At 42.2% G+C, this 14,012-nt stretch overlaps 1 protein-coding gene across 1 annotated transcript in view; it reads right to left on the reverse strand.

The window, feature by feature from the left end:
• Window positions 1–9,606: 9,606 nt before the first annotated feature.
• Window positions 9,607–14,012, reverse strand: part of PCNX4 (pecanex 4) — a 34,178-nt gene continuing 29,772 nt past the window's right edge. The window contains exon 11 of the mRNA XM_056134059.1: window positions 9,607–10,313. Coding sequence (XP_055990034.1) covers window positions 10,062–10,313 — 252 coding nt within the window. The 3' untranslated portion in view covers window positions 9,607–10,061. The remainder of the gene's footprint in view (window positions 10,314–14,012) is intronic.

Raw genomic sequence — 14,012 nt, forward strand, 5'->3', positions numbered from 1 at the left:
AAATATCTTTACAAGTTGCCAGAAACCTCAGAAAGCAATTGTTCCCATATATCTTTAACATATTGCTCTAATTCTTTACCTCAGTTTGACTTGAAAATTATTGCAGACAACTTTATTTCCTCTTTATTCTCGTCAAAAACTTGCAAGATCAAATAATTGCTTTTCTGTTTAGAAATAGTATTGACTCTAGAGACCTGTATGTTTTTAAACCAAACCATTCTTTTTTTAACCAGTTTTTATTTACCAGTTATTTTAAGCCAGATATTTTAATAATTTCAATCAAAAGCAAAATAAACATACATTTAGAAGCAGAAAGAAGTATCTTTGTTTTTACTAAAATTTTAGATATGAGGGTATATTCCAACTGTTTATAAAAAACCAAAAAATACTTTCTTGGATTTAATTTTGATAGTTTTTTCTTTCTGCTAAATGCTGCTGAAATTCTATCCGAGCTCATAAAACAGTCTAATATCTACTTAAAATTGACTAAGGCCTATACTCATTCCATTATCTCATTCCATTTAACATTTTAAATAAGATATTTATAATACTCTATTTTTCCCATAGAATAACCAGTTCTGAGATTTTCCAATATTATTCAACAAATCAGTAAACATTTTTTGTCTATTCAAAAGATGAAAAGTTAACTCACCATACAATAGAACTAAAGGAAAGAATTTACATTTTAACAGTTTTAGCTAGGCCTTGTATTTCTTGGAGCAGAACACTACTCTTAGATCTCTGGTATTATTTTATTATTACAGCTTAGGTAACACAACATATAAGCTCTGAGATAAACATGAAAAACTCTGAAACTCAAAATCACAGTATATATTGCATAGTCCATGAATAAGGTATCAAACATATTCCATCCAAATTCAAGGTGGGTGAGAGAAGTTTTCTAAAGGACACCAAGGTTTTTAAATTGCAGACTACACATTGTTCTGATCTCCAGTAATGATGTAGTTTATCTTCTGAATTAAACCAGATCTGAGCATGATAGTTCCTATTTTAGACTCAAACCTGGCTTTGATATTCCAGGGTTACACATAGGATAAACTGACTATAGACAGAGATGTCCAGCCCAAATTCACACAGTTGATATCTGATTTGCCCCTGCTGTTTGAAACATCAAGAGGTCGTGAACAATGCAAAAATTTACATATTTTTAAAAAGCACCTCTTGTAGAGGCAGGCTGGTGGGTGGGAGGCAAAGGTGGGGGTCGGGGAGTGGGGGGGATTGGTGGAGGGAAGTGGGCACTGGTGAAGGCCTATAAAATTGAAACAATGTATTCCTGAAATCTAATCATGAATAACTTTGCAATTTCAATGACCAATAAAAAAAAATTTTTTTTAAAGTGATGGTGAGGGCTGACTGGGGGAGGCAGTTGGTTTGGGTCCAAGAAAGAGAAGGAACATCTTCAGGGCAGAAAGCCCTGTTGTCTGATTAGGATGATGTTCCTTGTTTTTGTCCTCACAGCAGACTCCACTCCCAGCTTGTTTGATAAGGAAAGGGTCAAGAAAGAGCTCTGTGGTACCAAGCCAGAAGGTTGAAATAGGGCCAAATAATTGTCAGTGATGGGAAGTTCCTGGTAGGTAGAGGCAGTCCCAGTGGCTTCTGAACTTAGCAGAGGCACAAAGGCAGATGCAGGAGATGGAAGGCACTTAAACTTTTTATAACATTTCTAATTGAATGACAGTAGTAGTAGTTACTTAGGCCTTTCCTAGGATGCCAATGTCCCACATCTGCAGTTGGGAATTGGGGCTGAGATGAAAAAAAAACAACTTAGAAAGGGAAAGTAGGGGGAGCCAGTATAGTGCCCCACCTTTCTTTGGGGGATATTCTGACTTAAAAGTGGAATTTGGGAGTCAAAGAACATGTACCCATTTCAGAGAGAGTGGAGTGGGGATAATGGTAAGGAAAGTATTTGATGGAGGGAGGTGACTATTTATCTTCATTATAGAAGAGGAGGAAATGGATTCTCAGAAGGAAAATAAGACCAAGGAAGTGACTCCTGTGTCCAGTAGGAGCTGGAATGACTGACCTCTCCATGGCGTCCCAGAGTTTCATACCTCAGCTGCAATGCCAGGGCCGAGAGAGATCCAAACAATCCCCCCTCTCGGGGTTTTATACAATTCCTTGTCCCGTGACCCACCTTGTTTGGGCATAGAGTCTAAAGTTTCTTGGAGTGTTTGGTATTTTCCCTTTCAATGGCCTGAGATTTTCACTGGAAGCAGGGGTCTTTTGGTGTGGGGACTCTGGGCCCTCCCATGGGGTGGTTGGATTTAAGAGCTGCGATTAACTGGTGGTAGGTACCTTTTCTCCTTTGTCTTTTGCTTCTTTTTTAGTTGACAAAAGAAAAAGAGCTGTCTGATATTATAATAAAGATTAGTAATCTTTATTATAGTTTCAGTCAAAACTATTTTTTTGCACTTAAACTTGAACCAAATCTTAGCACACAAGAAGATCTTAGCTTAGATGAGTTCTTAGGGAAGGATCAACTATTTCCTACCTAGGAAAAGAGGAGGTACAAAGGAAACCGGGCTAGTCACAGTCAGGCTTCCTGGCCAGATGTTTCTCGGGGTCTCCTTATCCATCTGGCCCTTGGGTTTCAGCTTAGAGCACTTCCCTCACCCACTGTGGTCCTTTTCATCTTCGGTTAGGTGTTTCCTCCCTAAGGGGACCAAAGTGACTATGACTAGACTGACAATCCCTGAGGTGCAGGAAGTTGGAGACCCACCTACTGGGGGAGTTTCATGGAGGTCTGTTCCAAGATAGCTCATCCCCACCCCGGGAGAATTCTAGGGATGTCTGTCCCCATACAGAGGGGTGGCACTTGAGATGACAAGCAAACCATTCAATTAAGGTACTCCAATTAGACAATGGATACTCTCTCCCTTGAGGATTGACTGAAGGGGGGGATTCTAGCCAAATTCCAGGAGGAGGGCCCTTTTGAAGATCATACAACAGATCACATAACATTTAGATGGGGCAGACAGATGAGACAATTCCTGACCTAGTACAGGAATGGAGTAAGAAGTAAGGTGGCAGTGGGGGTAAGGTCACTCTGAGAGTAAGCAACTCGAGTAGAGACCTGGAAAAGGGGGCCCTGAGAACTGCTAGTCAACCCAGATGTAATGGGGTGTGGGGGCTGGATATGCAGATTAGTTTTCATGTTCTTCATAGGTTCCACCTCAGCCTCATCTTTCAGAGAGGAGTCACGATGTGCCAGAACACAGTCTGTGGAAGCTTACTCTGTTTCTGTAGTACTAACTGCCTTCCACATGATTAATCCAGTTTGGGGATAGCCTCTTGGGTGGCCTGTCTACTACTAGGCACCCACACACTGACCAGGGGAACCCAGCTCCCCATAAGGCAGTGACCCCACAATCCTCTGACAGTCTGACAGCAGTGTTGACTGCTTTGGGGTGCACACAAGGGCAGGTTCGCGGAATGCCATTGTGGGTGTTCTGCAAATAAAAAGCGTGCCCACCTCAGGTGGCACTGTGTCCCAGGCACCGGGGCTGGTGGTGCCAACTTTTGGCTTGTCGGGTTCCAGCAATTAGAGAGGATGCAGCCCCATCTAGCATCTTCTCTCGGGGGATAGGAGAGAAAGAGGGAGAGAGCAGGGAGGTCTGACACCTGCCCAGCCTTGCTGTCCTGCTGGTTCACTCTCCCCAGGATGGAGACCCTGCCAAACCCTAACAGCAGAGAGACAAATGGGGAGCAAGAGAGTACAGGCTGTCAGAATCGAGATAGTCAGAAGGGATCAGAGCTCCGGGCATGCTATGAGAGGTTAGACAACAGGCTAAAGGAGTGGAAAGACCAGTGAATGTCCATTCATTTTCTCCTGAAAATTTGTACAATTTTCTGCCTGAAAATTTTCAGGCAGCTTTTCCACGGGACCTTTAGAAATGCCCAAGAGAACATCTGCTAGCAACATCAGCTGTCTTCCTGGGAACCTGCGTTTTACTCTTGAAGACTCATTTTACTCTTTTCAGCACATAAAAAAGCAGAGGAATCTCCTCTGCAGAGACTAGGAAGGTCTAGGAAAATGGAGGGTTGGGGGTGGTGGTGGTGGTGTGTGGTGTGTATGTGTGTGAAGACTTAGCTCAGAGGTGAGAGTAAAAAAAAGTAGAGTGATTATTTGCCAGTGACTGAGCACCCCAGAAAGGGCTTAGGAGAGAGGGAGTCTCCAGCTCCCAAAGAATAGCCATGGGAAAAATGGTCAGTTCTCCATTCACTCCTTTCACCACCATCAGATAAGTTGGCCAGAAGAAGCAACCACAGATTTGCCCAAGACTCAAAATGAGCTACACTGCATGCTGTGCTATGTGCTGGAAGGCCAGAGAAAGGAAGGGGTGATTGAGAGGGAGAAAGGTGGTTGCCGGAAGACAAAGAGACAGATACAGACAGAGACAGACTGAATCCCATAAACTTATCTTGGTTGGTGACCAAGGTTTTAAGAAAGACCTGGCTGGCTCACCAAAAATGTTCTAGCACATTCAAGTTCTTGTCCTCAGGTAGTTAAGCTAAATGCAAAGGACTGGAGAGTAGATGTCCAAATTCAGTGGAAACTTAGAGGAATGAAAGGGAAGTGCAGAGAAGAAGGACAAGGGGAAGGCACAGGGAAAGGAAAAGTCAGAGGAAAGGGAAAGGGAAGGGGAAAGAGAATGGAAGAAGGGAAGAGGAAGGGAAAAGAATGGGGAAGTGAAAGGGAAAGGGAAGGATGGGGAAGGGGAGGGATGTGAAAGGGGAAAGGAAGGACAGGGGAGAGAAAGGAAGGGAATGGAAAAGAAAAATCAGGGAAGGGAAGAGGAGGAAGGGAAGAGGAAAGGAAGAAAAGGGAAAGGGTAGGGTAGGAGGGGAGACAGGAGGAAAAGGAAAGGAAGGGAAAGGGAAGAGGTGGGGAGAGAAGGGGTTAGGAGGAAAAGGGAAGGGAAAGGAGAAGGAAAGGAAGAGGAGGGAAAGAGAGGGAAGGGAGGGAAGTGAAAGGCAAAGGAAGGGAAGAGGAAGGAATGATAAAAGAAAGGGAGAAGGAAGGGAGAAAATGGAAGCTGGACATGGGGTATCCTTAAGTAGGACGTCTGGGAAAGGTGGAAAAACCTCAGTTAGGGGGAAAGGTGAGTACTCTGCATTGGGTTTAAGACATGCAAGATGGTAAGACAAAGGGGTTGGAAATAGGATGTGGAAGATAATACTGTAATATTCCTTTCATATTTATCAGAAGACAATAGAGAATCATTTTCACATAAGTTGGGCCCATTCTCAGGAATCAGTCTCTTTCTAATTTCACCCTATTTCTCCCCTACATTTTATTATCCCATGTATTATATTATTACATACAATTGCTTGGAGTCAAGGCTCAACAGACCTGGGAACAGAGATCCTCTGCCTGTTCCCACCAACTTCAGGTGACCAAGGGATTAAAATCAGGAGCCCCACCCTACTCTGCCCTTTCTGCTTCCACCAACAGTGACCCAGGGATTCCACACAGAAGACTCAGCCTATCGGTACCAAATAAATACCTCACCTCAGACCTCCACTACCTCCACTACCCAGCTGCACCCACACCACAGGACGCTTTCTGGACCCTCGGGCCAAGATTCATGCACGAGTGAAGCCCAGCAGAACCAGGAAAGTGGTACTTGGAGATGTTGGAATCCAGGCTCAACAGACCTGGGAACAGAGATCCTCTGCCTGCTCCCATCAAACTCAGGTGACTAAGGGATTAAAATCAGGAGCCCCACCCTTTGCTTTGCAGCCACGTGACACATCATAAGACACTTAATACCCATCTTGCAGGTTGGCAGCAACCATATTCAATAGGTTTCAAATATGGTTTGAACCAAGGGAACACCTTAAAAGCTTCTCTCTCTCTCGGAGAGCACGGCAAGCTACCGAGAGTATCCCACCCGCATAGCAGAGCCTGGCAAGCTACCCGTGGCGCATTCAATATACCAAAACCAGTAATTACAATGAGTCTCATTCCCCTGACTCTGAAAGAGCTACCAATATGGCAGCGTTAAGGAGGATGAAAAAGGAGAGGCTGATAAAATCTCAAGGACTAACTAGGCTGCCAAAACGAAGAAAGACAAAAATGGCTGTCTGCACTTTCAATGCACTTACGCTGGCATCAAATGCATCCATTGAGGACCTGATGGTACTAGCGCGAAAGATCAAGAATGACATCATTGGTCGGACCGAGACCAAAAGGTATCAATCACATCACGCCATTTTCAACACTGGAGAAGAACTGTTCCTTGGAACATGCGACAAAAGAGGTGTCAGTGGTGTCGGTGTCCTTGTCAACAAGAACTTGGCCATGAGCATTGATTCATTCAAATGTCTAACAACCCAAATCGGATGATTACACTTGAATAGATGTGGCTCACTGCTGACAGTTTCTATCTTCGTTGTTTACACACCAATATCCAATTATGATGAAGGAGAAATTGAGAAGTTCTACATGGAGCTGGAGAAGTTCTATAAAGAAGACCACACCTTCTACAAGATCATTGTCAGTGATTTTAATGCCAATATAGGACCAGGAAGATCAACCGAAGAACTCCACATTGGGACCCATGGCCTAGAATGGAACGAACACGGTGAGAGACTATCTGAGTTCATTATGTCGACCAAGACCATCCATGGTAACTCACAGTTCCAGAAGGCTAAATCTAAACACTGGACTTGGGAGTCTCCCGGTGGACAATTCCACAACGAAACTGACCACATCATATTCAATCGACGGTTTTGCCTGGCCAATGTTGCTGTTGTCCCAAAATTCCAAACGGGATCAGACCACCATCTCCTTCATGCAAAATTCTATTTCACGGAGCGGGGAGAAAGGGCTACAAAGTTTAAGAAGAGAACTCCCAGAACGACCACCAACTAGGAGCTCTTTGCCACTATTGCGGCAACATGGGAAGATGCTGTTGTTGACAACATTGATGAGGAATACTATCGACTGGTTCAGCAGGTTCATGATTGTGCAAAGAATGCAAAGAGAGAGACAGCCACAAAAAGAGGCCTGTCTTTTAAAACTCTTGAGCTTATTCGCCAACGTGGCTTGGCACAAGCCTCAGACAATCGCAAGCAAACATCCCAGTTCGCAAAACAGTGCAGAGAAGTGATAAAGGAAGACCTCAAAGAGAGAAGAGCAGAAGTGCTGGTAGATGCAGCAGGAAAAGCATTCACAACGCCCGACTGTTCTTTGCCAACTACAAGACCAAGATGACTGCCGTCTGACGTCCTGATGGATCTATCACATCTTCCAGAAGGGCAAGTGAGAAGATTATTCATGACTTCTACTTGGATCTCTTTGATGGCCACGTCCACCTGCCCACATACCAAATTCCGCAGGATGAATATGTTGTTCCCAATGTTCTCCCTTCCGAAATCAGACATGCCATTTCGTTGGTAAAGATGCGAACAGCACCAGGCCCAGACAAGGTCAGACCTGAAGACTTGAGGAATCTGCTGTCAGTACTCATCAATACACTGGCTCGGCTCTTCACACACTACCTGTATGAATGCAAGGTTCCATCCCACTGGAAAATCAGCAGGACTGTACTACTGTATAAGAAGAAAGACATCCACAACATTGGCAACTATCGCCTGATCTGCCTGTTGTCTGTCTACAAGCTGTTCACTCGAGTCATCCTGAATTGGATTGGCAGAACACTAAATGAAGGATAACCATGTGAGCAAGTCAGGTTCCGAAAAGGATTCAGCACCATCGACCACATCCACATGATAACAAAGCTCACTGAGGCTTCTCAGGAGTTCAATATGCCACTCTGTCTAATGATCATTGATTTAAAGAAGGCCTTTGATTCTGTTGAGATGGAAGCAGTCATTGAAGCCCTAGCCAAACAGGGCGTTCAAAATCAATACATCAGGATCCTCCGTGAGCTGTATTACGGATTCACTACCAGGATCTCACCATTCTACAGGGAAGTGATCATTGACGTCGAGGGGTTCGGCAGGGTGATACCATTTCACCCTTGAGAATGTCATGAGACGACTAGAATGGGAAGGAATGGGAGTGAAGATAGACGGTCAGCAACTACACCTCCTCTGCTTTGCTGATGACATCGTTCTAATGACACCAAACATTATCCAATCGGCACAAATGCTGGCCAACTTCGACCGTGTGTGGAAAGGTTGGACTACAGCTGAATCTCAAGAAGACAATGTTTAAGAGAAACAGTTTTGTTCCTAATGTTCCATTTGCTCTCAACGAAATGAACATCTCCGAAAGCAACAGTTATGTGTACCTAGGTCGAGAAGTCAACATGACAAATGACCTGGCACCTGAGTTGCGCAGGAGGAAGAGAGTGGCTTGGAACGCCTTCAAGAGCGTCGAAGAAATAGCTAAGAGTACAAAAAACCTCTGGCTCTGGGCACATCTCTTCAATTCCACTGTTCTTCCTGCATTAACATATGCCTCAGAGACCTGGGTCCTACGAAAACAGGATGAGAATGCTATTTGTGTCTCCCAAAGAGGAATCAAAAGAGCTATGCTTGGAGTATCACGTTTCACTCAAATGAGAGAAAGAATCTGGAGTCCCAACCTGTTGATAGTCAAGAATCAGGGACGCTGTCTCACTTGTCAAGGTGTCGAAAATCAGACACGTAATGAGATTTGGAGATGACCGCTGGACTAGAGCCGTTACCGACTGGATTCCATGGGACATCAAAAGATTGCATGGCCGCCCACCTACGAGATGGTCAGTCTTCTTCGTGAAGACCCTGAATGATTGGTTTAAGGCTCTTTGTGTTCCTAGAATGAGCAGACGCCACTGGTCTACACTAGCACGCGACAAGAACAAATGGAGATATTACTGGTGCACGCTCAAGCAAATTGATGATTAACGGGATGTCAAGTGATCAATGATCAAGTGATAGAATTGCTAGTTTTCTCTGTTAAAATTTTAAGTATCAGGGCCAGAGAGATTACATACCTTTCAGAAATAAAGCACTTACCATGCAATATGGCTGACCATGGTTCAACCCCGACATTGCATATGGTCTCCTAGCACCACCAGCATTCCTTCCTGAGCATAGAGCCAGAAATAGCCCAAGCTGGCTGTGGCCCACACCCTCCCTTCCCTAAAAATAAATAAAAAAGAACTCTTCTCCAAAGCAGAATATCCAGTTGACAATCTATGCCTCTAACTCAAATTACTTTAAAGCTGCTAATTCTTGATCACCTTGGATTTCCAGTGGTGAATGGGATGACCCCATTCCTTTCACATATACCAAAAGGATAACTGGGAAGGAAAGAAAAATACTTTACTGAAGAGATTTTATTAAAGGTTTTTAGGGTTTCTAAATTAAAGTATATGAAAAGATTGCAAGAAAACATTCAAATTGTTCGTTGTTAAAATAGTACAAAAAGTGCCTCTGGGGGTAGGGGTGGGGTGTTGGGGGATGGTGGGAGAGAAATGGGGACATTGATGGTGGGAAATGTAGACTGGTGATCGACGGATGGGTGCTGGACCATTGTATGACTGAAACTCAATCATGAACAACTCTGTAATGGCCTATCTCACAGAAATTCAAAAAGCAATTTAAATAAAATAAACAGCACAGTTTGCAAATGCTATAAAATTTAATTTTACTTTAAATAAATATATACACATTATATAACTTTCAATAGCCTCCATTATTACTTTAAAACACTGATATGTATATGAAGCATGTAAAATTTACAATTGTTGACTTCTGAAAGGCAAGTCATGTATTACACATTTAAGAAGGCATTAAAAATTCATTATCTAAATAAATGTTTTATATTCACCAAATCTTAATCACAATCCACAGGGTACAAATATTGACCAACTAGTACTGACTCTATGTTGAACATAAAGTTGTTTCTTTTTTTTTTTTAAACGATTAAGATAGCTAAGAAAATCAAGTTTACAGAGGTTGGCTTTTTTCAGGCATAAGAATGTGGGAGGAGGAGGAGAGTTCTGAGAAATCACATTGGTATTTTTCTAAAATGAAAAAAAATAAAATCTCATATCATTTGATAATACAAGTGAAAGCAGTCTCTAATACAAATGTATATGAAGAGGTTTCGAGGAATAAATTGGATACCCCAGGGGAGGATCAGCCGCTTGTACTGTAAGGTTTCTTAGTAGGAGTGGATGAGCTTGTATACTATAACGTTCCTCATCATCATTTGTGGCATAAAGCAATTCCCATGAAAGATTGGCCCACTGACCTCTAACAGCTTCAGCATTTAACTTTCCAAGTTGGATCAATAATTCTTGAAGAGTAAGTACTCTCCCAGTATAGACTCCCTTTAAAGTATAAGAGAATGGGTAGGGGAGGAGAGATAAACAAAAAGAGATTAGGACCTACATGAATAGTTAGCAAACAGAAGACAGTGTATTAAAATGTACATTATGAGTTGCTTATTTTCTGAATTCTAATCAGCCTATTTGCAGCTTTCAGAATAAGCATGAGAAAAATAATTTCTGACAGCGTTTTTATTCAATGATCAGAACAGTAAAATCTCAGCTACATCTCTTTCATTTTTCTTTATTCCTTTACCCCATCTGGCCTCAGTAGTACGTAAGTACTAATCAGTAAACAACCACAGAATATTCTTTTTGAAAACAGCTTTATTGAGATACAATTCATATTCCACAAAATTTCCTCACATGTGTATAATTCAAAGTTTTTATTCATATATGTGCAACTGCCACACTTAATATTAAAACATTTTCATGACCTCAGAAACCCTGTACTATATTTAGCTATCAACTAAATATCCTTCAGCTTAGAATACTAAGCAATTACTAATTTTAATTTTTAATTATTAGTATTTTTTGAGTCACCATGAGTTATATAAGTTATACAAGGCTGATCATGGTCAGGTTTCAGTCACACAATGTTCCAATACCCATCCCTCCACCAATGTACATTTCCCAACACCAATGTCCTCATTCCCTCCTGCCACCCTTCCGTTAGCTTGTCTCTATGGCAGGGACTTTCCTTCTGCTTCTCTCTCTCTCTCCCCACTTTGGGGTATTATGGTTTGCAATAGTTACTGAGAGGTTATTGTGTTTGTTCCTTTACCAGTTTTCAGCATGCAGTTCTTCTCCAGAGTGTTCATTTCCAACTATCTTTGTCATGTATGACTACATACTTTCTATCCCTATAGATTTACCTGGTCTAGAGATTTCATTTGAATGGAATTATACAGAATGTGGTGTTTTATGTGGCTGTCACTTTCAAGGTTCATTTGTATTGTAGCATCCCTCAGCACTTCATCTTTCTTATAACTGAATGGTATTCATTTTATGGCTATGGTTTTGTTCATTCATTCCCCGGTAGATGGAAATTGAGCTGTTTTCACTTTTTGTCAATTGTGGATAACTGGCTTACCTTAATAAATTGTTTCCTAAGTGGTTACTCTAGGCCCTACCATTTAGTCTTCTCTTAGTTATAATTTATGTTAACTTAATTCCTTTTTTTTTCGGGGAGGGGGCCCACATCCAGCAATGCTCAGGGATTGCTCCTGGCTTTACACTCAAGATTTATACCTGGTGGTGTTAAGGGAATGACATGGAATGCTGGGGATCAAATCCAGATCAGCTACATGCAAAGAAAGCACCCTACCCGCTGTACAATCCCTCTAGCCCTATATTAACTTAAATCTTATTAGGTAAAAGGTAAAGGTAAAGGCCCTCCCGTTGATTGTCGATTTGCTCGAGCGGGCCCAGTAACGTCTCCATTGGAGACTTTGTTGTTACTGTGTCTGGCATATCGAATACTCTCGGTAGCTTGCCGGGCTCTCCGAGAGGGGCGGAGGAATCGAACTCGGGTCGGCCATGTTGGCCGCTTGTAAGGCGAACGCCCTACCGCTGTGCTATTAATAATATACAGTTCTATAACTCCCCCCACCTTGTGGTACTATTGTTATATATTACATTTATAAATGTTATGGTTCAATTATACAATTATAATTTGTATGTAGGTTAGAGAATGGGAGTAAGTAATTCTGTCCTCTAAATTTGCCTTTCAGAATATGGTGTACTTCTCTCTGAAACACTTGCTTTAAAAGATAAGTGCTTGGTAGAGAGTCAACTTCAGGTCATCTTGGAGCTTCCACCTTATGAGTAAGCCAGGGTGATCAGGGCCCCAAATTAATAGTGGCATCACACCCCATGTAAAGCTCAATCCAATGAGTAATGTTGGTCTCAAGGGAGTTCCCAACTTTTTTTTTTTTTTAGTTTCGGGCTCATGCCCAGTGGTACTCAGGGGTTGTTCCTGGCTCTACGCTCAAGGGTCACTTCTAGAGGAACTTGGAGGACCATATGGGTGTTGGAATCAACCCATCTGACAGTGTGTGAGACAAATCCCCTACCTGCTGTACTATTACTCCAGCTGGGAGTTCCAAATTCTTGACTACAGCTACACAGACGCTAGCCTCGTTACCAGGTGGCTAAAAGATGAGAAATGTAGTAGTCCTGCCTCTCCTTAAAAGATAGTCGAGGTAATTCTGGTCCTGGCTATCTCAGGCCAAGTGGAGTTCCAACCTCGCTGAGCTGGGCAGGGATGGGTTTTGGTTCAAATACTGTATTATCTCTCTTCTTGTTGGGTCTTAGTCAATTTTTTTGAATTATTCTTCATTTGTTGCTAAAATCATTCTTTATTCTTAAAACCATTTCGAAGAAGTTAAATGTTTTGCTGATTTGTTATGTTTTTTGTTTGAGGGCCACACCTGGCAGTCCTCAGAGGGTATTTCCTTTGTAGTTCTTGGGGTCACTCTAGGCAGTGCTTGAGGGATCATGCCCTATTGAACCCTGCTCCTGCAAATAAAGCATGTTCTCTAGCCCTTTAAGATATCTCTCTAGCCCTTAAATGATGATGATTATTATTTTTAAAAATCATTTTCTTTGGGGTGTACTTTGTGAGTAGCTTACAAGGTAATGCCAGATGTAAAACCCTCACCAGTATGCAATATAAACTTTGATACTGTGCACACTTTATGACATTGTAAATGCAATGAAAACGGTCACGGTCCTCCCGTTGTTCATTGATTTGCTAGAGCGGGCCCAGTAACATCTCCACTGTGACACTTGTCACTGTGTTTGGCATATCAAATACGTCACGGGGAGCTTGCCAGGCTCTGCCATGCGGGCGAGATACTCTCGGTAGCTTGCCGGGCTCTCCGAGAGGGGCGGAGGAATCGAACTCCAGTCGGCCATATTGGCTGCGTGTAAGGCAAACGCCCTACTGCTGTGCTATCGCTCCAGCCCACAATGAAAACAAAATACAAAATTTAAAACAATTATTGCTGGCTCAGAGAGATAGTACAGGGATAATAAGTAAGGCACTTGACTTAGATTCAGCTGACCCTGCTTTAATCTCTGGTACCACAAGAACCACTGGGAGTGACCTCCAAGCAAAAAGTGGAGTGGTCCCAAATTAAAAAAATTTATCAAATATTGAAAACAAGATTATTATTATTTGGAGTCTTTCTTAATTTTTAAAGATCACATATATTTCAACAACAATACCCCTTTGTCACTTATAATTTTATTCTAGAAAAGTTTTCTTCAAATCCAAAGTGGTAAGGGATAGACTGGATTGGGCAGAATAATACAATCAAGTATACTAAAATAAATGTACTTGGTATGGGGCTGAAGAGATAGTACAGTGGGTAAGGAGCTTTCCTTGCACATGGCTGACCTGAATTTGATCTCTAATATCCCACAAGGTCCTTCGAATTAATCAGGAGTAATTCCTGAGTGCAGAGCCAGGAGTAAACCCTGAGGACCATTGGGTGTGGACCCAAAATTAAAAAAAAAAAATCTTACAGGTCAATTATACAACAGGTGTAATTATGTAACAGGTCAATTATGCAACGTCTTAAATTGGTTATTAATTTTGCAAAAATAAATATACTTGTCCCTCAAGGACTGAACTATGCTGGCCATAAAGCCTTATTTATAATGCTTTATGACTGTCTGGCTGGAGCGATAACATAG

This window comes from Sorex fumeus, unplaced genomic scaffold, assembly GCF_029834395.1.
Source record: "Sorex fumeus unplaced genomic scaffold, SorFum_2.1 ptg000098l, whole genome shotgun sequence".
NCBI classification, from domain to species: domain Eukaryota; kingdom Metazoa; phylum Chordata; class Mammalia; order Eulipotyphla; family Soricidae; genus Sorex; species Sorex fumeus.